The 23,877-nt window shown below is 40.7% G+C and overlaps 1 protein-coding gene across 2 annotated transcripts in view; it reads right to left on the bottom strand.

The window, feature by feature from the left end:
* Nucleotides 1-23,877, bottom strand: part of ADAMTS9 (ADAM metallopeptidase with thrombospondin type 1 motif 9) — a 164,393-nt gene that overhangs the window by 83,318 nt on the left and 57,198 nt on the right. For both annotated transcript variants that reach the window (XM_043885648.1, XM_043885649.1), the window contains exons 13-22: nt 22,846-23,027; nt 22,620-22,756; nt 20,849-20,966; nt 20,504-20,599; nt 9,441-9,607; nt 9,219-9,348; nt 8,514-8,640; nt 3,723-3,933; nt 3,079-3,243; nt 1,122-1,286 (exon numbers count right to left, since the gene is read on the bottom strand). In XM_043885648.1, the coding sequence (XP_043741583.1) occupies nt 1,122-1,286; nt 3,079-3,243; nt 3,723-3,933; nt 8,514-8,640; nt 9,219-9,348; nt 9,441-9,607; nt 20,504-20,599; nt 20,849-20,966; nt 22,620-22,756; nt 22,846-23,027 (1,498 nt within the window). The remainder of the gene's footprint in view (nt 1-1,121; nt 1,287-3,078; nt 3,244-3,722; nt 3,934-8,513; nt 8,641-9,218; nt 9,349-9,440; nt 9,608-20,503; nt 20,600-20,848; nt 20,967-22,619; nt 22,757-22,845; nt 23,028-23,877) is intronic.

Here is a 23,877-nt window from a genome sequence, read left to right as displayed (position 1 = left end):
ACGTATAGACATGGAAAAAAAAAAAAAGGCCAGTTAGTTCTAAAAGATGTTATCTTCAAATCTTAACAGTGGCCCTGAGCTGCACTCTCCACCTGTTACTATTCACAAGAGATATGCAGATGTAGGCAAAAAGGAGGCAAGGTATGGAGTGCAGGCAGACTCCACCCATTTACTAAGTGTGATCAAACATGATCAACCATTCTGACCACCAGGGATGCTGTGTTAACAGGGCATATTCAGAAGAGTCCCAATGTGAATGGTAGAAACTGTAAAGATGCAGTAATAAAGCTGCTCTCACTCACTGCACGCGTGCTGGAAATGAAGACATAAGCCAGGGGGCTGAAAAGGCGGTGGCTGTGGTTGGACTGGGTGGAGGGAGAGGCAGTCTTAGACAGATTACGTAAGTGACAGCAAACAGCTGCTTTGCTTCTCTAGGGAACTTGGAGTGCTACTTAAATAGTACCCAGAACGCTTTTGTTTCTATATTAGGAAAGACTTAATTCTAAGAGTCGGGGCTTCTTAAATGCAAGCCCAAGGGAGATTCTCACTCTCTCCTTTCAGAATAGTTCAAGTGACTGTGAAACCAACAATAGGGACTTGGAAGAGATTCTTTCAAAGAGACAGGATGCCTGCAAACTTTGATCTAATTAATTTTGTTTGAAAAGCCTGACTTATTTTTAAGAGGTGAGCTTAGGAATCATGACACTGGGAGCTAAAACATCCCTTTCAAATCCCAGCCCAGACCCTCCTGCCAAAGACACTGGCGCTGGATCACATTCTGTTACCGACCCACAGCCACATGCAAGTAGATAGCATCAGCCAGGCACAAGGAGATCTGTTGTGAATTTGTTCAAATGTGCGTGTGCTCAAGCTACAGTTTTAACCCAAGGGCGAACGCCCACACGTGGGCCTGGAAAGGGAATGATCAGCTCCAGGAGGGGAACAACAACCCTCAGAAGTGTGGCAGACCAGCTACAGAGTTTCCAGCGCTTGGCGCCACAGAGGTACTGCGCATGCCACATGCTACAGCGGTGAAGTCCCTGCTACTGGAATGTCCCTCTGCAGGCCTGCTCCAGATAAGAAGGAAAGAATGTAGTTAAGAACTTTATCATTCAAAATACCTGTCCCCAGGGACCCGCCTGCCAGGACGCACATTCTGGCTGCTGACAGGTCTGCATGGAGGTCGGTTTGGTCTCAGGGTCACAGGTCCTATCATTTAATCGATCTTCGCCAAACTGACACCAGACCTGGCGGTGCTTATGCCCTTTTCCGCAGGTGACCAAGCACTGTAAGGAAAGGCACAGCTGGTCAGGGTCGTTTCTGAACAACGCACTCTGGTTTTTGCGGATTAGACATTGATTAGCACAGCCAGGTGTGCTCTTTTCCCAGAGCAAATCTCTCTCATTGCAATCTGTAAACATATCAAGACTTATGCTTTTTGCTCTGTCACTCATTCATTCATTCTGTCTTTAGCCAGGCTCTGGGCCAGTTTCAAGCACAGCATAAACTTCACACAGCATCGAGCTCTGAAATCCTGAAAAACAGCATCCATGGCTTGGTAGCATACGGAGTTAAGGGTAGGGAATTTACGAGTCAGATTAACTTGGGTTTTAACCTAATACAATTGACTATGGGTAGTAAGTTAAGTGATCTTCCAGTACTTCAGTTTTCTTGGCTGTACAATGGGAATACAATAGTGCTAATGGCCAGTAATTGTGAAAACTAAATGAGAAAAACCCAAGTGAAGTGCTTAGTTCCTGTTCATTTAAGGAGTCTTAAATATAATAATCATTGTTATCTACATTCATTGTAGACAACTTGAAAAATACAGAAAAACATAAAAGAGAAAATTATAACAAGCCCCAAGTTTCACTATCTACCTAGGGATACTATTATTAAAGTATTGCTCTTTTCTTCCTCTTTTAAGTTATGGAACATTGGGATCATACTGAATATTTATTTTGATATTTCCCACCTCTATTTCATTATGTATTTTTGGAAAGATTTGTTACATAACTTGATATGATACTTCATCTAGTATTAGCTATCTAGGTAGAACTTAAATCCAATGCCTTCTTTCATCTTTTTTTTTTTTAAACCAAATATGGGATAGAGATTGAAGCTAAGGCTGCTTTTAACATAAACACAAGCACTAGCTTTCCTGTTAATCTGTCCAGGAGTCAGACACTGTTAATCACATGTACTGCTACTTTTCTGCCATTTAGAGACATTAACAGTATTATTTTAAGACTGAGATTTTATTTAATGCTGAAAGTAAACAGTTACTATTGCACTTACCTGAATGAGATAAGGGAATGGATACAGAAGCTGTAGAAATCTCTTTCCCCCGACATTCCTGACTTGGCCCAATGAATAAGACAATTTCTGTTCCCCTGCCATGTGTTCCTCTGAAGGAAGGTGCATTTGAGGTGGGGGGGAACGGGGGACTTGCTCAGAGACAATCTTACTGGGAAATATTAGCACTGTCTATAAAATTGAGAAAGAGCCTTCATCTTCTTTCTCTTGCTGTCCCGGGACCACCTTGCTAAACAATTTGATATGATCAAGTAAGAGACAAACAAAGCATTAACCTGGAACACTCAGCCTGGTCCTTTCTCTTTTTCCCCAAGTTTCCCACTAGCAACTGGATGGGTAATCAAATAGGTCACTTGCTAGGGTTCAATTCTCTCATTTCAAAGATAAGCAATCAGGGAACCTCATTTTTTGTAAACTTCAAATCTAAACCAGTGCAGCTTTATAATTAATAAAGCTCTGATTTCCTTTACAGCAACTTAACCAGGTCTGAAAGACGAGAGAAGGTGAGGGACTGGAACTTCAAAGATCCCCAGTAGAAGCTATTATGGTGGGTGATCCAGCTAAACCCACTGCGATTCTGAGATCACCCATGGACCAGTCATGTCCAGTTAAGACAATCACAGGGTGGGTGGAAGAAGAGCTGTTTCTTCAATGGGAGGTGGGAGAGAGGTGCAGGTGGTTTAACTTTGGACTGACCTGGAGAGGCTCAGAAGTGAGCATCAGAGATGACCTGCTGGGGAATTAACAGCCTTCCCATCTCACCTCTGACCAGTCTCCTGATTTCCACTCTGGACAGGATAACTCACTGCACTTCTGAATGGTGACTTTCTCTTGATGAGTGCATTTGCTGTCATCCAGTACATCATTACGGGTGTTGACACAAATAGCCCTTCTCCTCTGGGTTCCACCATCACAGCTTTTAGAACACTGAAAGGAAAAACAAAATTAAGCCGAAGTGTTGCTAAGTTTCTCATCAAGCATGCTCAAGATACTGGCTAGGCTATCTTGTCTCTTCCAATTCTAAGGAAACAACCAACCAACAAAGCCGGTCAGTTCTACTTGTTCTTTTTAGGGGTATATGTTTATGGTATCAATTTATTTACCAGGTTCATAACAAAGCCAATATTAGCAAATTGGCATAGGACAACAAAATCAGAAGTGGCCTGTGGGATATGAAGAAAGTGTTAGGCTAAGTTGTTCCACCACTTCCAATTTTCCATATGTTATGCCCACACCAGACATTATACATCAACTGTATTACTCTTTTCTGTAGTTTTAATGAAGGCAGGCATTATAAGTTGATCACGGTACTCTTGATGACATTTCCTCAACGCAGCTCTGTAAGGAGCCATCATCAACTAATCAGATTTAACATCCAAGAAGACTCTGAATGAGAACCAACTTACTTCAGTCCAAGCTGAATAGCGCCAGCCTCCAGTGTTACACTCTCCTGAGCATTTTTCCTGATTGCTTGGTTTGGGGTGACTACTGCAAAAGCCGTCATCAACCTTCTCAGTCTTCCCATCGAGCCTGCTGTACTTGGCACAGTAGATGTCTAATGTGCGGTAACCTAAACCACACTGGGCACTACATTCACCCCTGCTGGCCACGTGCCACCTATGCACAAACCATGGGGGAGAAACCAATATTACTGTTAAATATATATGTCTTATCTAGACTCAATTGGTAGAAGAGCTGAATTCTATTTTTTTCCTTGAATACCATGAACCCCAAACCACAGTCAGTTACTGAAATTCAATTTGAAACCAACATTTCCATGTATTTTTCATCACTGCCAACATACATGAAAGCCACAGAATGACAGAGATTCTATCTTTGTGAAGATTCCCCCCAATAAAGTCAATGTGAAATTCAAGCAACTAGAAAGAAAAAAAAAAATGGAATTCAACAGAGAAAAAAAAAACAATTTTATATTTAAAAGACTCATGCAACCCAGCATTTTGTTAGTCATGTAGGCTGCTTTTTTTTTTTTTTAGGCTGCTTTTTAACAGAGAACAAACAACTGTCAGAAACATTCCCTGGGAAACTTCTAGGTGGCCACGTGCTGGAAAATGCTGAATGGACATTCTATGAATTAACAAATGAATGGATTACAATTAATTAAATACTTAATTGGAACTATAACTGAATTTCAAGTATCATAAACTTTACCTGGTGAATAAAGATTGTATGGACCATATATATAACTCAATTACAGTATTTTTTAAAGACTAATGTTTTTAGAACAGTTTTAGGTTCCATGACAAAACTGAGAGGAAGGTACAGAGATTTCCCCACACCCCTGCCCCCATACACCCCTGCTCCCACACATGCACAGCCTCCTGATTATCAACACACCCCCAGCAGAGTGTAACATTTGTCACACTGATGGACCGTTGTTGACACATCATTATCACCGAAGTCTACAGTTTTCCTTAAGAGTTCACTCCTGATGCTATATATTCCATGGGTTGGACATATGTATAGTGAAACATGTCCACCATTATAGTATCACATGGACCTAAAAATCCTCTGTGCTCCACCTATCTATCCCTTCCGGCCCCACAATCATTCACTTTTAAAATTAGATTTGAGTCTACAAACTTTTGTAAACTTTGTATCCCTAGCACATATAATAAGCCCTTCTTGGCACACAGGAGGTGCTCAGTATGTACTGATAAATCAAGTGGCTCTTTTAACACTCCAGCAATGGTGGAGAAAAGAAAAAAAAATTACTTGAAATGAATAGAACAGTCTAAATAAATGAGCTTGAGACATGTTACGTTGATCAAATTTAGCAATCCCAAAAGGATGATTTCACTCTTGATCATTAATTTTCTCCAGCTCAGAAACTCGGTGGTTTGTTGAATACCAAAGCCCTAAGAGTGCTCCCTATACTCAGGAAGAAAAGAGGAGCACTGGACACACGCTTATCTCGGAATTTCTCAAAAATGCTCAAAAGTAGGTCAGAGTTGACCCACTTCTACATTTGGCATATAAAGTGGGCTACTGAGATGTTCTGTGAGAGTGACATAGTATTTGGCGGATTTGTTCTAACCGGAAAATGTTATATGGGGATTGTACAACAGTGCTTTATCTCATCCTGTCAAAGTTTAATCTGGGCAAACTCTCACTTCCCTAAGGAAGTGAGCCAAGAAACATGGACCAATTCAACAGAGGCATCTGGAACTTCCATCTGCCCTTTGATTCCTGGTTACCTTCTCTTTGCCCTCATCATCACTTCCCTGTGGAAAGGTTATTTTCCATCCTGGAAAAGGGAGACAGGAATCCTCCTCCCCTCCCCACAAGAACGCACACCAGCAGCTTGGGCTGGAGCAGTGTGCTAGAGTTTCCCTGATGTCCACAGTCCCCGGAATTCGGGCAGAGAATGCGGTCTGTGGAAAGGTCACAGTACTACCTTAGGAAAGGTCTCAAAATGCTATTACTCACTTCATTTATTCTCACCTGAAAAGTCATCTCACCCTCACCTGTTTTGAATTCATTCATTCATGTCACGTGACAATTTATATTGCAGAAAGGCAAAGTATTTGTTAATAAACGGGAACAGAAAAAAATTGTATTTCTCTGTGATTGTGTGGGGCATTGTGGCATTAAATAACTTGGGAAACTACTGATATAAGTAGGTTCTTCTATTGCAGAACTTCTCAAGGCCCTCAAATCGTTAATCCAAGCTACAAATCTTCACATAGTGGAGGAGATAGTAATTCTTCTCACATACTGGTTTGCTCTGGATCATCTTGCTGAACTAGTGTTCCATAAAAATGTTTTGGGGAAAACTAAGAGTTGGAGCAACCAGTGCAATCCTCTCTACTATTTTTCCATTTTGCACACAGATGGTTGGCAATAATTAGTATAAATCACAATTAATAGCAATTTTCAGGTTGACAGAAGACAGTAATGCTTATTTGAACTTTGTTTCTGCATCTGCATGTTTTTCAGTGAATAACTTTATTCTTCCAACAATCTGTAAACACCAGCAAGATATGCATTTGAATGCTAACAAATGAACATGATCTTCAAGGGAATTCCCAGATGGTCCACTGGTTAGTACTTTGCTCTCACTGCTAAGGGCCTGGGTTCAATTCCTGGTTGAGGAACTAAGATCCCAAAAGCCTTGTAGTTCAGCCAAAAAACAAACATGATCTTCTACTTAATTTAAGATGTGAGCATGTACCTGTCTGGTTATAAGGCTGTGAAAACTAGCAGTAAACTTACCGTTTTTTCTTTTTATTTCTCAATTATTATCCTCAAGGTGTGTCACTTCTACCACAGACACTTGTATCAAAAAGCAAGGCTAAGTTCCTTCACTTCCTCTTCTTTAATCAGCCAGAGGGGCCATCATCATCCAAGCCTGTTCCCTAAGCTAGTTTCCTCCTTTGGTATCAGTAGAGTTTAGGTTTTTAGTTTTTTTAAGCTAGTATTAAAAAAAAAAAAAGGTGACTTTCCCCAAATGGGGAATTGAGAATAGCACCTTTGATATACCTCTCTCAGACTCTGTTTTCCTTATTTCTGAAGTGGAGATAATACTACTACTTCACCACTGTGCTGTTTGAGGAATTAATGTATTAATTTTATAGGATAGATAAATAAGTAGGATGTTAATTAAGATTATATAACAATTAATATACAAATATTAGGATAATTCGTGCTTTCTCAGTCACTTCAGTTGTGTTTGAATCTTTGTGACCCCATGGACTGTAGCCAACCAGGCTCCATGGTCCATGGAATTTTCCAGGCAAGAATACTGGAGTGGGTTGCCATTTTCCCCTCAAGGGGATCCTCCCAACCCAGGAATCAAAACATAATGTTTAAATATGGTTCTTAGTAAATGGTCAACTCTACTGATGAATGATATTTACAGTACTAATTAATACTAGTTAATTATTATTATTTTCAGTGATAATTTGAAATAAGGCTAATCTTATATCATCTTTCCCAATTTAATGAGGCTAAATCAAGCAATCTATTTACCAACTCAATGTTTTTTCCCTGTTTTAGTGATTAATGCAGTTCAGCAATTAGCTAATTATTTTTTGAAAAGACTTTAAGTCTAATTTAACTAATTTAACTCCACTGACTGAAGCAATGGGTTTATATGGACATAACTCAAAATTAATTAATACTGCCTAAAAAGTAATACTGCCAGACATGACTAGCTAATCACAGCACTCCTCTCTTCTCTCAGAGCCTTGAGGGTACTTAATATCTTTACTCCAGCCCTAGGAGCTGACAATACCACTTGATAGGATTTGGCATGGTGACACAGAACCTGAAAAATATCTGTGTTCATTTTGCTATTTATGAATGATGAGACCTTAACAATTTCCCAAACTATTCCCTGCTGGTAATTTCTTCTGTGAAAGGAGGACAAGCACCAGCTTATCTTACCTGCATTTAACTGACATGTAGACTATACAATGCAACCCCCAGGTTGGTGAACATTCAAACATGACATGGTCAATTGCAGGAAAATGGAAAAGCTTTATAATTCTCTACTCACTCACCATTTGCTGCCTCAAATTTCATACTTTTCTTAAATATTGAACTGTCTGCATGAAAGTGAAAAGTTAAGTCGCTCAGTTGTGTCCGACTCTCTGTGACCCTACGGACTGTAGCCTACCACACTCCTCCGTCCGTGGGATTTACTAGGCAAGAATACTGGAGTGGGTTGCCATCTGTATATAAATTTTCCTCTAGTTCTTTCCATGAATACCTTAGTGCACTACAACTTTCATGTATATAAAACTTCTTATACTGGTGATAAACATTCTGGGTGGATACTAACTATTAAACGTACTTTGATGGGTGAGGTCTCCTGTTCTGTAGTTTTTCAAACAGGAAAAAAAAAAAACCTTCAAAAAAAACCAACAAAAAACACAAACTTTTGCATTCAGTGTAACTCAGCCATAATAATACCTATGAAGCAAGTTGTGAGGGTCCAATGAGAACTTTCTTGGGCAGCTGCCATACTGTATTAGCTATTTTTTTAATTCTTAGAAGAAGAACAAGAAATCTGCAGGTATATGCTTAGATAATCAGTTTCAGGGGGATGGAAAATTGACTAAAGCTTATTTCACTGAAACACAAGGAAGAGGCCTAAAGACTAATATCCCACCTGCTCCTTGCAAAACCTTCACAACTCAGTGAGAAAGACCATGAGAGAACACTGGCCTCACCTCAGGTCACAGTCTGCGCCACAAGGCTCAGTAATGGGTGCCGGCTGAGGCAGTCGATCACATCTTTGATCAGAAACTGTAAGCTGATCAGATTCCCTGGTGCAAACAGGTTTTCGTTTCCGCTCCCCTAAGCAAGGAGGAAAAAATATTTTTCAGACAAAGTAGCCTATTCCATCAACTATTTATACTAGAGACTGGCAAATGTTTTCTGTAAAGGGTTAGACAGTCAATATATTTGGGTTTGTGGGCCATATGATCTCCATTGCAACTACTAAACTCTTGTTATAGGACATAAGCAGCCACTTACAGGTGTAAAAAGTTGTGTTCCAATAAAACTTTATAAAAGCAAGAAGTGGTTGAATTTGACCCATTGGCTGTAGTTTGCCAACTCATAAATTAGACAAAAGGAAACCAGATAAATTGCATATAATATGACTACTAAATTTATGTCTCTGGAAAGTCAATTTGGGAGAGCTGATTTTGCTTGGCTTCACACATGATGAGGAAACCAAACATGTCCTAAATACCTTAAACAGCTCAACTTGCCAGCCCAAAGTGACCATATAGAGGTAGAGAAAGATTAGGAAATGGATGCAGATAGAAAAATGTATGGATTACATGCATTTGGCTGCCTCCACAAAAAAGAAAGAAATAAAGAATTAAAAAACACATCAAATCCCCCGAACTCAACCTAAAAGTAGATACCTTGGCAGGGTTTGCTGCATGCTTGCCAGGGTCCATGACTGTTCCAGTAAAACTGTTGGGGTTTGTCTTCAATTGGAATATTGAAAGAATAGCGCACATCGGGGTTGTATAACTTTCCCACCGACAACACCTGGAATGCACAGAGAAAATGGAGAGGATGGATGTGGGCATGCCAATTCAAGGAACTAGAAAAGGGGCATGGGCTCATGGCCAAGTTTTTACCTGAAGCAGAAGTTCTTGTTCAATGCGACCTGTGGAGTTGATTCTTTCCACAACATTGTCGGACCCACTGTATTCTATCACAGCATTCCCAACACGGATTTCCCTTTTAGACATCGTGACGACAAAGTCTCCATTGAGCAAGAATTCACCTTTACTGCTTGATAAAGCTGGTGGTGAGAAAAAAGAAATTATTGATTTGCTGCCATTTTTCTGTTTGCAAAATGAAAGAACACACTGATAGGCAGATAAAGTGTGAAGAATGTGGACTTTGCAGTCAGACACATACAGACTGAAATCTGAGCTTTGCCACTTCCCAAGTACATGGCCTTGGGACATCACTTTCCTACTCTTGGTCTTGATTTCTTTATCTCTAAAGTGGAGATAAAGACACCCACCCTTCATGGTGCCTTTGAAAATTAGCTGAGATATAATACAAGAGTGCTAATTAGACTGGGGTTTGTGATACAAGCCCTGCAGTTACAGGGTTACAGATGCAACTAATGAATGTGGTTACCAGAGGAGAAGTGGTGGGGGTGGGCAGGGGTAGGGCAAAAAGAGTAAGGGGATCAACTGGATGGTGATGGATGGAAACTAAGTTTTCTGTAGTGAGTATGCTGTAGTGTACACACAAGTAGAAATATAATGTTGTACATGTGAAACTTACATAATGTTAGAAGCCAACATTGTGAAAGTCGCTCAGTCGTGTCCGCCTCTTTACGACCCCATGGACTGTAGTTCATGGAATTCTCCAGGTCAGAATACTGGAGTGAGTAGCCTTTCTCTTCTCCAGGGGATCTTCCCAACCCAGGGACTGAACCCAGGTCTCCCACATTGCAGGTGGATTCTTTACCAGCTGAGCCACAAGGGAAGCCTAAGAATATTGGAGTGGGTAGCCTATCTCTTATCCAACAGATTTTCCTGACCCAAGAATCGAACTGGGGTCTCCTGCACTGCAAGCAGATTCTTTACCAACTTAACTATCAGGCAAGATCTCAAAAGCAAATACAAATCACTTACAGGTGAAGAAACTCATCTCAATCTGTTTGTCAAAAGTAGCATTTCAAGAATACTTTGCAGAGAGAAATCAAATCCAGCCTTGTCTTAGCCCATTCCTAACAAAATCCATTTACCCAACTAAATTTAATCCAATCTTAGAAAATCCTGATCACGTGTAACTCTTTGCCTATACTTCAAGTTCAGTTCAGTCGCTCAGTCGTGGGCGACTCTTTGAGACCCCATGAATCACAGCACGCCAGGCCTCTCTGTCCATCAGCAACTCCCGGAATCCACCCAAACCCATGTCCATCAAGTCGGTGATGCCATCCAACCATCTCATCCTCTGTTGTCCCCTTCTCCTCCTGCCCTCAATCTTTCCCAGCATCAGGGTCTTTTCAAATGAGTGAGCCCTTTGCATCAGGTGGCCAAAGTACTGGAGTTTCAGCTTCAACACCAGCCCTTCCAATGAACACCCAGGACTGATCTCCTTTAGGATGGACTGGTTGGATCTCCTTGCAGTCTAAGAGACTCTCAAGAGTCTTCTCTAACACCACAGTTCAAAAGCATCAATTCTTCGGCATTCAGCTTTCTTTATAGTCCAACTCTCACATCCATACATGACCACTGGAAAAACCATAGCCTTGACTAGATGGACCTTTGTTGGCAAAGTAATGTCTCTGCTTTTTAATATGCTATCTAGGTTGGTCATAACTTTCCTTCCAAGGAGCAAGCATCTTTTAATTTCACGGCTGCAATCACCATCCGCAGTGATTTTGGAGCCCAGAAAAATAAAGTCAGCCACTGTTTCCCCATCTATTTGCCATGAAGTGATGAGACTGGATGCCATGATCTTAGTTTTCTCACACCAAAAAGCTTAAACCACTTTCAATACCAGATATCAATTTTGTCCTGAACATTGTTCAGATAATATGAGCCTGAAATTTATTCTGGCCTGATTATTTTGTCTTTTTGAATATTTATGAGTATTTAATTTCCTTTAAGTCAATTAAATAGAGCTCTTTTATGAATTAACTTTAGGCAATATCACACATCTATAACACACATATAGATGCATATGAACACATAAATACAGAGACCTCATAGTTCCTGTTCCAGAATTTCAGCCATGATCTTGAGAACCCAAACTATTTTTCCAAAATTACCTCAATTTAAAAAAAGAAAGCATATTATTTAAACATATATTATTAATGAAACGAACATTTATAAAATTGGTTCCTACCCAAATAACTCTTTCTATTTCATTCAATAGTTGAACCTGTTGAATCTTTGTTAGTCCTGTTTTGACAGATGTTGAAATTAAAAATCCATAACCACTATGATGCTCAAATATCACTTCTTTGGCAAGACCCATAGAGGTAGTCAGCCTCTAATATGGCCCCAGTGATCCTTGCTGTCTATATCCACACCTTGTGCTGTCTCCTCCCACACTGAGTTGTACTGACTATATAATCACTAGGACACTGTGATGTCCAAGGCTAGGTCTAAGTCATTAGACCATTGCTCTTCCTGAATCTCTGGCTTTGGGAGAAGCCAGCTGCTGAGTTGCTCAGACACTCAAGCAGCTCCACCGAGAAGACTTCTGCAAAAGGCAGCAAGGAACCAAAGCCTTCTGCCAAGAGCAATTAACTGAAGCATCCAGTAAGTGGACCTGCTGGCCCCAGTTAAGCTTTCAGATAGAATCACAACCCTAACTGAAATCTTCACAGCCACTTCAGGAGAGACCTCAAGCCAGAAACACCCAGCTATGCTGCTCCCAGATTGCTGACACATGGAAACTTGTATACTGTTTACACTTGTTATTCTAAGTCACTAGATCATGAGATAATTTGTTGTATGGTAAAGCCTACCTGGATCATTCTTTTTAAACCTTCAAATCCCTTCCATCCGAACTTTTTATCCAATTCCTAGCTTAATTTTTCTCCATAGCACTTTGTTTACGCTCTCTCTACTCTCCCAGAAAAAGAATGTAAGCAAGGATTTTTGGACTGTTTTGTTCACAGTTATATCTCAGCTTCTGAAAGAACACATGGTAGATGCTCAAAAAATAGGTTTTTTTGGGGGGGGGGGAGGGAGAATGAATGAATCTTACTGCAAATACTGCAAAAGATGAAATAATCAGTGAAGCTGAAAAAGTAATGTTAGAGAACAGCTTGTGTCAAGTGCCAAAACACCGGCCAACTGAGAACATGACAGAGTTAGACCAGTCAGACATTTAAGAAAAGGAAAGAAAATGGACAAAGAAGATGAGATGACAGCTGCTTCAGAAGGAATAATTTAGTTCTCCAAATGTCAAGAGAGATTGTTGGGAAAGTAAATAAAAAAAAATCTCAGGAAGCTTTTTAAAAAATGACTCCTTTTCAGATTTTACTGTTGAGCTCAAACTTTAACCAAAGAATGTACCATTCTGCTGTCATATAACTTGACTAAAAAACTTAGGCAAAAATATTTATCCATTGACATATTCTCCATTCTAAAAACCTGAGCATCAATTCCAGAAAAATAAACGACCCAATCAAAAAACGGGCCAAAGATCTAAACAGACATTTCTCCAAAGAAGACATACAGATGGCTAACAAACACATGAAAAGATGCTCAACATCACTCATTATCAGAGAAATGAAAATCAAAACCTCAATGAGGTACCATTACACACCAGTCAGGATGGCTGCTATCCAAAAGTCTACAAGCAATAAATGCTGGAGAGGGTGTGGAGAAAAGGGAACCCTCTTACACTGTTGGTAGGAATGCAAACTAGTACAGCCACTGTGGAGAACAGTGTGGAGATTCCTTAAAAAACTGGAAATAGAACTGCCATATGACCCAGCAATCCCACTCCTGGGCATACACACCGAGGAAACCAGATCTGAAAGAGACACTGTACCCCAATGTTCATCGCAGCACTGTTTATAATAGCCAGGACATGGAAGCAACCTAGATGCCCATCAGCAGATGAATGGATAAGGAAGCTGTGGTACATATACACAATGGAACATTACTCAGCCATTAAAAATAATACATTTGAATCAGTTCTAATGAGGTGGATGAAACTGGAGCCCATTATACAGAGTGAAGTAAGCCAGAAAGATAAACACCAATACAGTATACTAACACATATGTATGGAATTTAGAAAGATGGTAGCAATAACCTATATGCAAGACAGAAAAAGAGACACAGATGTATAGAACAGACTTTTGGACTCTATGGGAGAAGGCGAGGGTGGGATGATCTGAGAGAACAGCATCGAAACATGTATATTATCAAGTGTGAAACAGATCGCCAGTCCAGGTTGGATGCATGAGACAAGTGCTCGGGGCTGGTGCACTGGGATGACCCAGAGGGATGGGATGGGGAGGGAGGTGGGAGAGGGGTTCAGGATGGGGAACACATGTATATCATGACTGATTCATGTCCATGTATGGCAAAAACCACTACAATATTGTAAAGTAATTAGCCTCCAACTAATAAAAATAAATGAAAATAAAATAAAATAAAAACCTGAGCATGATGAAAATCAAAATATAGTTTTGTTGAACATAAGAAAAAATAAAATTTATTTTCATACTTTTTGATTAATTTTTCAAGACAAAATCCCAATTATATCATGACAAAAATCAAATAATATCCCAATCATATTTTCTCCCTAGTAGTTATTAGCTCAGTTGGTAAAGAATCTTCCTGCAGTGTAGGAGACCTGGGTCGATCCCAGGGTCAGAAAGATCCCCTGGAGAAGGAAATGGCAACCCACTCCAGTAGTCGTGCCTGGAGAATTCCAAGGACAGAGGATCCTGGTGGGCTACAGTCCATGGGATTGCAAAGAGTTGGAGACGACTGTGCAACTAACTTTCACTTTCAGTTACTATAAAAATTTTTAAGTACCACTTTTTTTTTCCAGTACAACTGCTCTTTCAATAATGAAGTATTCCATGTTTTGAGCCTGACATGTAACAAGTACTCAAGAAAGCAGAACTACAGAACATCTGAGCTCTGAACAAAATATTAGAATGAGGCCCCTTCTCTTTTGTAAGTTGTACACAATTAGCATATCTCAGCAGGGAGGGGACCCTTAAAACACACAGGCCATGTAAATATTTAGGTGAATAAAAGGAAAGTGGAAACTTCACTCAGAGTTGGCAAATAGGATTCTTCCCAGACACCAATGTTAATCATTTGGTACTAGTCACTCAAGAAACTATGGAGAACAGGATTTCTTTTCAGCACCATGTCTCAGCATCTTAAGTGACATCTGTCTTGGTTCTGGGATGGGAAGAAGCCAAGTTATCCCAGGTACCTGCCACATCCTAACCTGTCTTTCACCATGCAGACCAGAAGCAATGCATATGCAGAAGAGGTTGAGAGGATTTAGGGAAATTAGATATCGAACTCTTAAGTGGAAATGAATGAAGGCTGTGATGCAGCTCTGAACAGACTCTGTGCCTCAGTGGCAGCAGGGTGCTTGCTTTTGTAGACATGGGAACCTCACAGAGTTCACCCAACTGGGCACTATACGGATGCAAAGACTATTCTTTGCAGGCTCATGAATGAACTGCATCAAATTTAGTCCCTAAAGCAGTGCTTCACCTACCAGAATTTCTACCCTTATAAGCCTTTTCTTGGCCCTGAGGGAACAGTAAGATGCCTTCACTCGAAATGGTTGGGAAGACAGTGGTGACACAGGAAACAAAGCCTTTAAAAACATAATCTTTTAAAAAAGGCAATCCAAGATCTTGGTTTCTTTTTGATTCAAAATCATTTGATCGTCCCTACTACCAACAGAATGTTGTTCAAACTCCTTAGCATCACTCTCTTATCTTGACCTATTCTTCCAACCTCACCATTCATTCCCACTGATAAACCCTGACTTCCAGTCATGTTCATCCCCAGGTCAGCTATACATTTTTCTATGTGGAGGCAATAAACTGAAGTGGTTAAAGGTATAATATCTGAAATCAGACTCATAAGGATTTTAATTCGTCCCACTTTGCTTGTGTGACCTCGGGGAAGTTTCTCAACCTCTCTAAGCCTCAGTTTCTTCCTCTGGATAACGGCTTTCTTATAAAGTGAAAATGAAAGTGTTAGTCACTCAGTCCTGTTGGAATATTTGCAACCCCACGGACTGTAGCCTACCAGGCCCCTTTGTCCATGGAATTCTCCAGGCAAGAATACTGGAATGGGTAGCCATTTCCTTCTCCAGGGGATCTTCCCGACCCAGGGATCGAACCCGGGTTTCCCACGTTGCAGGCAGATTCTTTCCTGTCTGAGCCACCAGGGAAGCCCAGCTTTCTTATAGAATTGTTGTAAATATTGAACAAGATAATGCATATAGGATTTGGTAGCTGGCAGATCAAAATGCCTTCAAATGCACTGTCTTCTCATCACACTTTTACAGATGCTTAATTAATAGATAAGAAAAGCATGACTTAAATATTATTAAAATGTTTTCTGAGGCCAGGTGACTTCTAATCACGGAAATCTATCTCCAGAGCCTGTCAACCACCAGTTTTTTTCAAGAAGAAGGCCAACAAATGTCCATGAAATCAGTGAATGATTTCAGGCATTCTTTACCTTATGTGCAAATTGAAAGCAAATATCTTTAGCTATAGATTTTCTTAAAAAAATTAAGTTGTTGATTTTGCTAGATTGCATGAGCCTCCTTAAGTAAAGTCAAAAGGCGCTTTGTAAAAGTCTAAGAAAGATCCCGGCCCATAGTAGGTGCTCAATTAATGATGCTGAAAGAACGAGTGACAGATTGAACCCGATATTTGTGACAAGAAGAACAGAGAGCTTTCAGCCAAATAACTGTCCTCCTGTCAGTATAAACCTCTGACAACCTCGCCTCCCGCAGCTCCTGCAGCACGAGGCCCACCAGTCACGCAAGACGCAGGTCTCAGTGGGTCACCGGTTAGCGATGAGGTGGTTCTGTGGCGCCTCGGGCCTCCCAAGGCTGCCTCCTGAGGCGGGCACTCGCATGGCAGTGGCAGGATGTGCTGCCAGCAAAACCACCCAGTGCTTTCAAGCGGAGTTGAAGGCTAGCTACCTAGCTGATGCTTCGATGAAAAGGGGGAAATGAGATGTCACAAGGCCGGTTCTGTAAATTAAGCGATAATCCAGTTCTGTCTGTATTCAAAGGGCAATCATCTATCCTAGGTTAATTCTGGGGACCCTTTCCCACATCTCCAGGCTTCCTCGCATGCTTGTGCTGACTTGGGGGCATTTCACCCTTCACTGCATGCTCTTTATCCCAGCAAATGGTGAGTAGGAAAGGAGATAGGAGTCATCAAGTGAAATGGAGTTCCTGCTTTATCTCCAACTGAATCGATTCCTGTCTTCTCGCTGACACCATTCATCAAAGGTTAGTATCCTGGAGACAAATAAACACCATGGAAATGACTCCTTTTTTCTCCTAAAGAAATACGAAGATGACAGCACTGGGTGCAACTTGGCTTTAACCCAACTGGAGGGAGGGGTCTATGTTGAAAGGACGACCTTTGACACGGAGGCTTTCTGCTTCGGTACCTTGTGAAACAAATAGTTTCCTGAAAACAACCATCTACTGCCCCACCTCCCACTAATGCGATTAGGGAGCTAATTTCCTGGGTTGGTTTCCCCCCCATTTCACCCATCAGAGCTGGGCGGCTACAAAGGCCCTGTCTCCTGGAAATTGCTTCTTCACCAACACATGCAAAAAGAGTATGGCTTGACTGACCTTAAAGAAAAATATGAGGGATAAGGATGATGATTGCTTAGCAACGAAACAGCTGGGGCTGGACTCCAGCAAGACTCAATTGGGGGCTTTAAAATCTTCTTAGAGCATTTGCTGTGCCTTCCTTCAAACCGAGAATAAACATTTACACACGCCAGATTTGGTAACAACATCATACTCTTCCTAACTTGTTAAGAAACCACAGTAAGGTTCAAAGGCTCTGAGGTCTTAACCTTCACACTTGGTGAACTGTGACGTGCCATCTTTGCTTGCACTTTTCATTTGCTTCCAAAGAGACGTTCTTTGACCAACAGGTAACTTTCCCGTAATATTCCATTAAAGAGCCATGACTACTTCAAACTGCCCGTCCCAGATGACAAAGCTTCTTTAATTTTGCTTTCATTCTTTACAAGGAGATTAAGAAACCTCTAGTGAGACATAAAAGGATATCAGAAGGTCCTCCCTAATTTAGGTGCCCAACCTGGTTGATGAATTGAACTAAGGCCACTGCTTGAAAGGATATTTTTCCCCAGAAGGAGAAGAACACTGGAGAATCCTTTTCCTTTTTGAGGAGAAGAAAGGAATGGCTCAACATGGCATTTGGCTCTCAGGAAATTAACCAATAAAGGGGGCTGCATGCAATGCTGCTGGATTTAATTAGGAAGTAGTAAGACCACAGCAGTCACAGGCTCTAATTTATAACCCAGTCCACGAAGAAAAATGCCTGACCCATTTTGTACGGTGGTTGAAGGAAAAATGTGGGATTCCCCAAAAATAATTTGAAAAGAATCCCCAAGAACTTTGTTAACTGTTTTAAAAGGCACCACTCCTTTGAGTGTTTAGGATGTGGAAAAGGTGATGTGACCACTGAGAACTGATTCCAAGAAAGATTTAACAGTCTTTCCTAAAAGAAGTGGAGGAGGAAATGGCAACCCACTCCAGTATTCTTGCCTGGAGAATCCCATAGACAGGGGAACCTGTTTTGACTTCAGTCCATAGGGTTGCACAGAGTTGGACATGACTAAAGCAACTTAGCATGCATGGTTAAAAGAAGGAGGGCTTCCCTGCTGGCTCAGTGGTAAAGAATCTCCCTGCCAGTGCAGGAGACATGGGTTTGATCCCTGATTCGGGAAGATCCCATATGCTGCAGAGCAACTAAACCTGTGAGCCACAACTATAGAGCCTGTGCTCCACAGCCCAGGAGGCACAACTACTGACCCACGTGCCACAACAACCGAAGCCCTTGTGCCTGAGCCTATGTTCTGCAACAAGAAGAAGCCACTGCAATAAGAAGCCTATTCACCCTAACTAGTAGCCCCCCACTCTCAGCAACTACAGAAGAGTCCTTACAGCAATAAAGACCCAGCACAGCCAAAAATAAAGAAAGAAATAAATTATAAACAAATAAAAGAAGGAAGATTCTATATATTTCCATCATAATTTCATCCCCATTAATGGTAGGTACTCAGTACAGATGGTGTGAATGATGATTATTCAATAACTCAGCCATCACATACTCAGTTCATATTATGTAAAGGCTTTAGATCTTGAGCTAAAGATACAAAATCACAGCTTCTGATCCTAAAACACCAGTGGTCACATAAATATATAAGAAAGAAGTCTCAGCTGAGTTGATAGTGACTCCATTCTTTCAGCTGCTCAGGTCAAAACTGTGGAGTCACCCTTGAGCCTTCTCTTTCTCTCACATACCATATTCAATCCACCCACTAGATTATTTCAATAACTTCCTAACCAGTCTTTCTGTTTCTACCCTGTGTACCCTTCCCCCTGGCCATCCCCCCATTCTGAATGTAACAAGTAGGGTACTCTTTCGAAAATATAAATACGACTATATCATGCTAGTCCGTGGTTCAAAATATCCAGTAGCTACCCTTGTCTCTTACAATTCAAGTTCTTTCAACAGTTATATGGCCTTCTCTGATTTAGTCCTGATACGTGTTTAAATTCATCTAGGACTCTCCTCTGTGCTTACACAGCTCCAGCCACACTGGCTTCCCTCTATCTTTGGAACAAACCAGACGCATTACTCTTTTAAGGGTTTCACACTGGTTATTCCCTCTGCCTAGAATGCTCTTCCCCAGATATCTGTTATCGCTTGCTACAATTCAAGTATTTTCAATTCTACTGTTCCTGCTCTACCCTCAGTATCCCGATTTCCTCTATTTTCTAATTTTACTTATGACCTTCTAACAGAATATAGTTTGCTTATCTATTAAGTTATTGTTTATCATCTATCTCTTCCCACTAAAAAGTAAGTTCTAAGGAAAGAGAGATTTTTATTTGTTAATGTTTTTGTTCAGTTTGTTTATCATGCCTAGAACAGAGAGAGCCTGGCACATATTAAATAAGTGGCTGACTGAATGAATAATGAGACACTGCAGAAAATGCTACAACAGAGGAATTTGTTGTAGAGCCTCTATAGAGGATGTATTCAAGATGGATAAGTAGAGTCCCTGCCTGGGCATTATAAGAAAGTCCATTCATTCATTTCTTTTAAAAATTGGCAGCCCAGCAAGACTGCCCTGATTTCTTCTAGATTTAAGTGCAACTCCTGCTGTTTTTCATAGCTAAGAAGAGTCTGGTGGTGCTAAGTGACTAGCTCAATCCTTTTCTGTCATTATCCCAGTCCCCATGTCCTTTTTTTAAATTAAAAATGATTGGGTGAATTTCCTAATCATTTATGGAAGTTTACAAAATAATAAATTGAAGTGGAACTGGGATGAGCCACCAACTGAAAAAAAAAAAAAATGAACACAGAGTTCCTGGTGAGTTGTGGTTAGAAAACAGGAATAAATTTGAATTAATCATGATCCGGTCCATGGTGAGAGAAGGATGGAGAACCTACAGAATAGCAAGATGGGCCATGTTAGTAATGACCTAAGAAAAATATTGCTAGCATACAACTTTTTGGAATGATCAGGCATAATGAAATATTGAATAAATCCACCTGTGATCTGCTATTGGTTAAGTTAAGTAACAACTTTATGAAAACACTGGCATGTCTGTTACTCAAAGGACAGATTTCTTTTTTAATGACTCAAAGATAGCAATGATTTTATGCTAAACTTAAAAGGCTAGTGCTTTCAAAATTTGATTTGGAGCATTTCTATTTTCTAAGATCCAGAATCAATTCCTTGATATTGACTAGTGTAACTACATGACTCTTAAATCAACATACTGAGGGTATAATGTATGAAGGAGAAATAAAATAATGAGTTTCAAAATCAATGTCTTTTATGAAAATACATTAAATCTGAAAGCTCTCTACATGCTATAGGGAAAAGGAACCAGAATTCCTACAAAAGGTAGGGGCACCCATCTCACCTAAGTAGTTATCATCCTCTGATTTCCCTGAGAAACTGTGCTGCCGCACATCGATATTGGTAGCACCAGCTGGAATTAGTACCACAACGTTGTAACCTGAAAAGAATTGAGCAGAAATTGAGCATTCCACAGACTGGTTCATTTTCTCTAAGCATGGTGTAAAGGGTGGTGACAAAGGAATATATCAGAATTCTCACTGTTAGGTGTCTTATAGCCAGATGGGTAATATACCTTAACAAGACTGATTTTATGTTTTACACAAATACTTTTATATATTACATGTGGTTAATAATGTTAACAGTTTGACTATTTTTCTTCTCACAGTTCTTAGGAACAAATTCTTACCATAATGTACTGTGTTAAATGTTCCTGCCACTGTTTTGCACGAAGAATTATCGCCACCACAAACCCCACATTTATCTCTCCGGGCTTTTGAGTTTAAAACATGATCGCATCCAGCTTGCTTTTAAAAAGAAAACAGTTGAAATACATGGTAAGTATTAGAGAGGTTATAAATTCTTTGGTAATGTGTTTCTTTGAAAAAGGGGCATTCAAAATGACAAGAAATTAAAGTCTTTGTAAACTTTTAAGCGTGGTGAACTCAAATAGTCTTTATCCTTGCTATAGGAAAAATGTGGTCCTTGGACCAGCAGTCATGGGCATCCCAAATGATGTTGGGGATGCAGAATCTGAGGCCCCACCCAGATTCACTGAGTCAGAGTATATTTCCTGGCATGTAAATAAGATTTTTGGTGCTTCAATTAGAAATTAAAGTTTGAGAAGCACTGGCCTACAAGTAAGTAAAGTAAATGAGAAAAACAGCTCAGGAATGGGAAAAAAAAAATTAAGGAGTGGCTGAGGGCTATCCCATTAAACAGCTCACACTCCATCTTAAGGTAGCAGTCGCTGTCTAATCCAGGATACTGCTGCCAGGCAGAAACAGGAGGCTAGTGTTGACATTTCTCAATTTTCCAAGATCTTGAAAACTTGATTTCATGTGAAATCCCCTATGTTTAAACACTGGCTATGAATGGAGGACTAAAGCATGACTGCAGGCTGCCAGGTTGAGGCCTCAGCTTCCAAGCGGCCTCTTCACTGTCTTCCTACCTTAACACAATGCAGCAGAGCAGACTAGAGTCTGAAAACGTCAGTGGCAACCACCAGAAGACCAGGAGGACAGAGTTCACATTCTCATCTATTTTGCTCCTTCGAATGAACCAGTCTCTGAGGAGAAACTCCATGTTTTGCTCTAGCATGAAGTGACAAGGAAGTCCTCACTATAGCTGTGGTCAGGAGTTGGGTGAAGTTCAGAGACTCTTTTATCAAATCCTACCAATGAGGAGCTTCAATGTGCCCTGGACTGCTTGCAAGGAACAAATGCATCATCCTAGAGCCTGGCTGTGTAAGAAATGATTTCTGACTAATGAGAACAGGAAAATAGTGCCAAACTATTTTTTTCAAGAAATCAGTGCTTTGATGCTTTACTATCTGCCAGAAGTGTTATTCAATTTCTAAAACTTGCTGTCAGGAAGCTTTGGGGTTTAACCTTATGCACAATGGTTAAGGTATAGAAGTTGTGTATAGTGTCGATTATAATTTCCTCACAGGGAAGTTTCTTGCAGGCCCCCACAGAAGAGTGTGGTTCTCAAACTTTGGCATGCATCAGAATCACGTAGTGCTGGGAGGGATAAATTAGGAGTTTGGGATTAACAGATATACAGTACTGTATATAAAATACATAATCAACAAGGACCTACTATATAGCCCAAGCACAAGGAACTACACTCAATGTTTTGTAACAACCAATAAGAGAGAAGGAAGGATATATATATATACATACACACACAGATAAATATAATTGAATCGCTGCACTGTACACCTGAAACTCGTATAACATTGTAAATCAATTACAGTGCAATTTAAAAAATCAAATAAAATAAAACAAAGAAAAAAAGAGAATCAGATGGTGCTCAAGCTGGTCTGAGGACCCCACTTTAGGAACCACTGCCCTGGAGATAATGCACAGACACAAGCAGCTGCTATTGTATCAAGGAAGCTACACATCGCAGCTTGGTAGCAGGACAACACAGTGAAGAGCGCGCCATCTGGGACTCACCCGGCACAGGCCTTGGACACAGATGTCATTGGTGTCCTGGCCACACGGCGTTCCATCTATCACTCTGTCACGGAGCTGATAGTAGGCTGTGCTCCCTGCCACCCTGCAGAACAGCTTGCAGCGGTCCTTCATCAAAACTAGACAGGAGAAACACCACACGACGTGACTTTCGTGCCTGGACCCTGTGCCAGCCTGCAGCCGTGGGCACCTCCCCAGATGAACTTACTTCCACTGTACTTTGGGACCCAGCGCACATTCGGATGCAGACCGTTGATGTTGAAATGCTTTCCGTCAAAGTGAGCACACTGTTCGTCTCGGAAGTCTCGCTTCTGCTTGGGACACGGCTCTGTGTTGCAGGACTTAAATTTCATTCTGCGCCCTACACAATACTTGCCACCATTTTTGGGCCTGATGAAAGGTAAAGAACACACAGGCTGTATTATACTATATTTCTGTAATGTATTATAATGTTTTATGTTATAATGTGGCTTCCTGTCTTGGAGGGAGGCAAATGTGAAGTGCTCAGGACAAGGGCTCTGGGGGACTGGGTTTGTATTCTGCCTTCAACATCAGTAACTGTATAACCCTGGGCAAGTCACTGAATGTCTGCAAGCCTCAACACTTCCATGTTCAGAATGGGAAAGTACCATTCTGATAAGGTAAGGCAGTTTTGAGGATAAAATGAGAGAGCATCTAACTTAAAGTTTGAAATATAAAACCTGGGGTCTATCAGGTCATGTTCTGTCCTCCATGCCCTGAACATCCACACTCCTTTAATGATACAGAAGAAGAAAAGGTACAAATGAGTACTTGGAATGTTCCTGTCTACCTCTGTACCATGGTATTCTCATGGGTGACCATCCTAAAATTTGCCCCATTCCATTTCCATTTATTTCTTTCCCTCTTCTCTCTTTCTCTCTCTCCCTGCATGACTATTGTTTTTTGTTTTGTTTTACAAATAAGATGGAATAGGATGTGCTCATATTTTGACTAAACTTAACAGGAGAAGCAGGAGAGAGTGTACTGGTTTCATTAACTTGTGTGTGACAAGAGTATGGAGGATGCCTTGCAAAGAACCACAGAACAATTTAATCTCAGCATGCAACCCCGCTCATGGATTTTCCAGATGTGACCCAGAGAGTAAATTATATAACCCATCTCCCAACGGTCAACAGCTTGCCAAGTGCATCACAGAAACGGGAAGATCACAGAATCAGAGGAAATCAGACTCACCCACCCACAGCTAGAGCAGCCTGGA

This window comes from Cervus elaphus, chromosome 24 (genome assembly GCF_910594005.1).
Source record: "Cervus elaphus chromosome 24, mCerEla1.1, whole genome shotgun sequence".
NCBI lineage: Eukaryota > Metazoa > Chordata > Mammalia > Artiodactyla > Cervidae > Cervus > Cervus elaphus.
This window is presented reverse-complemented; position numbering and strand designations above follow the sequence as displayed.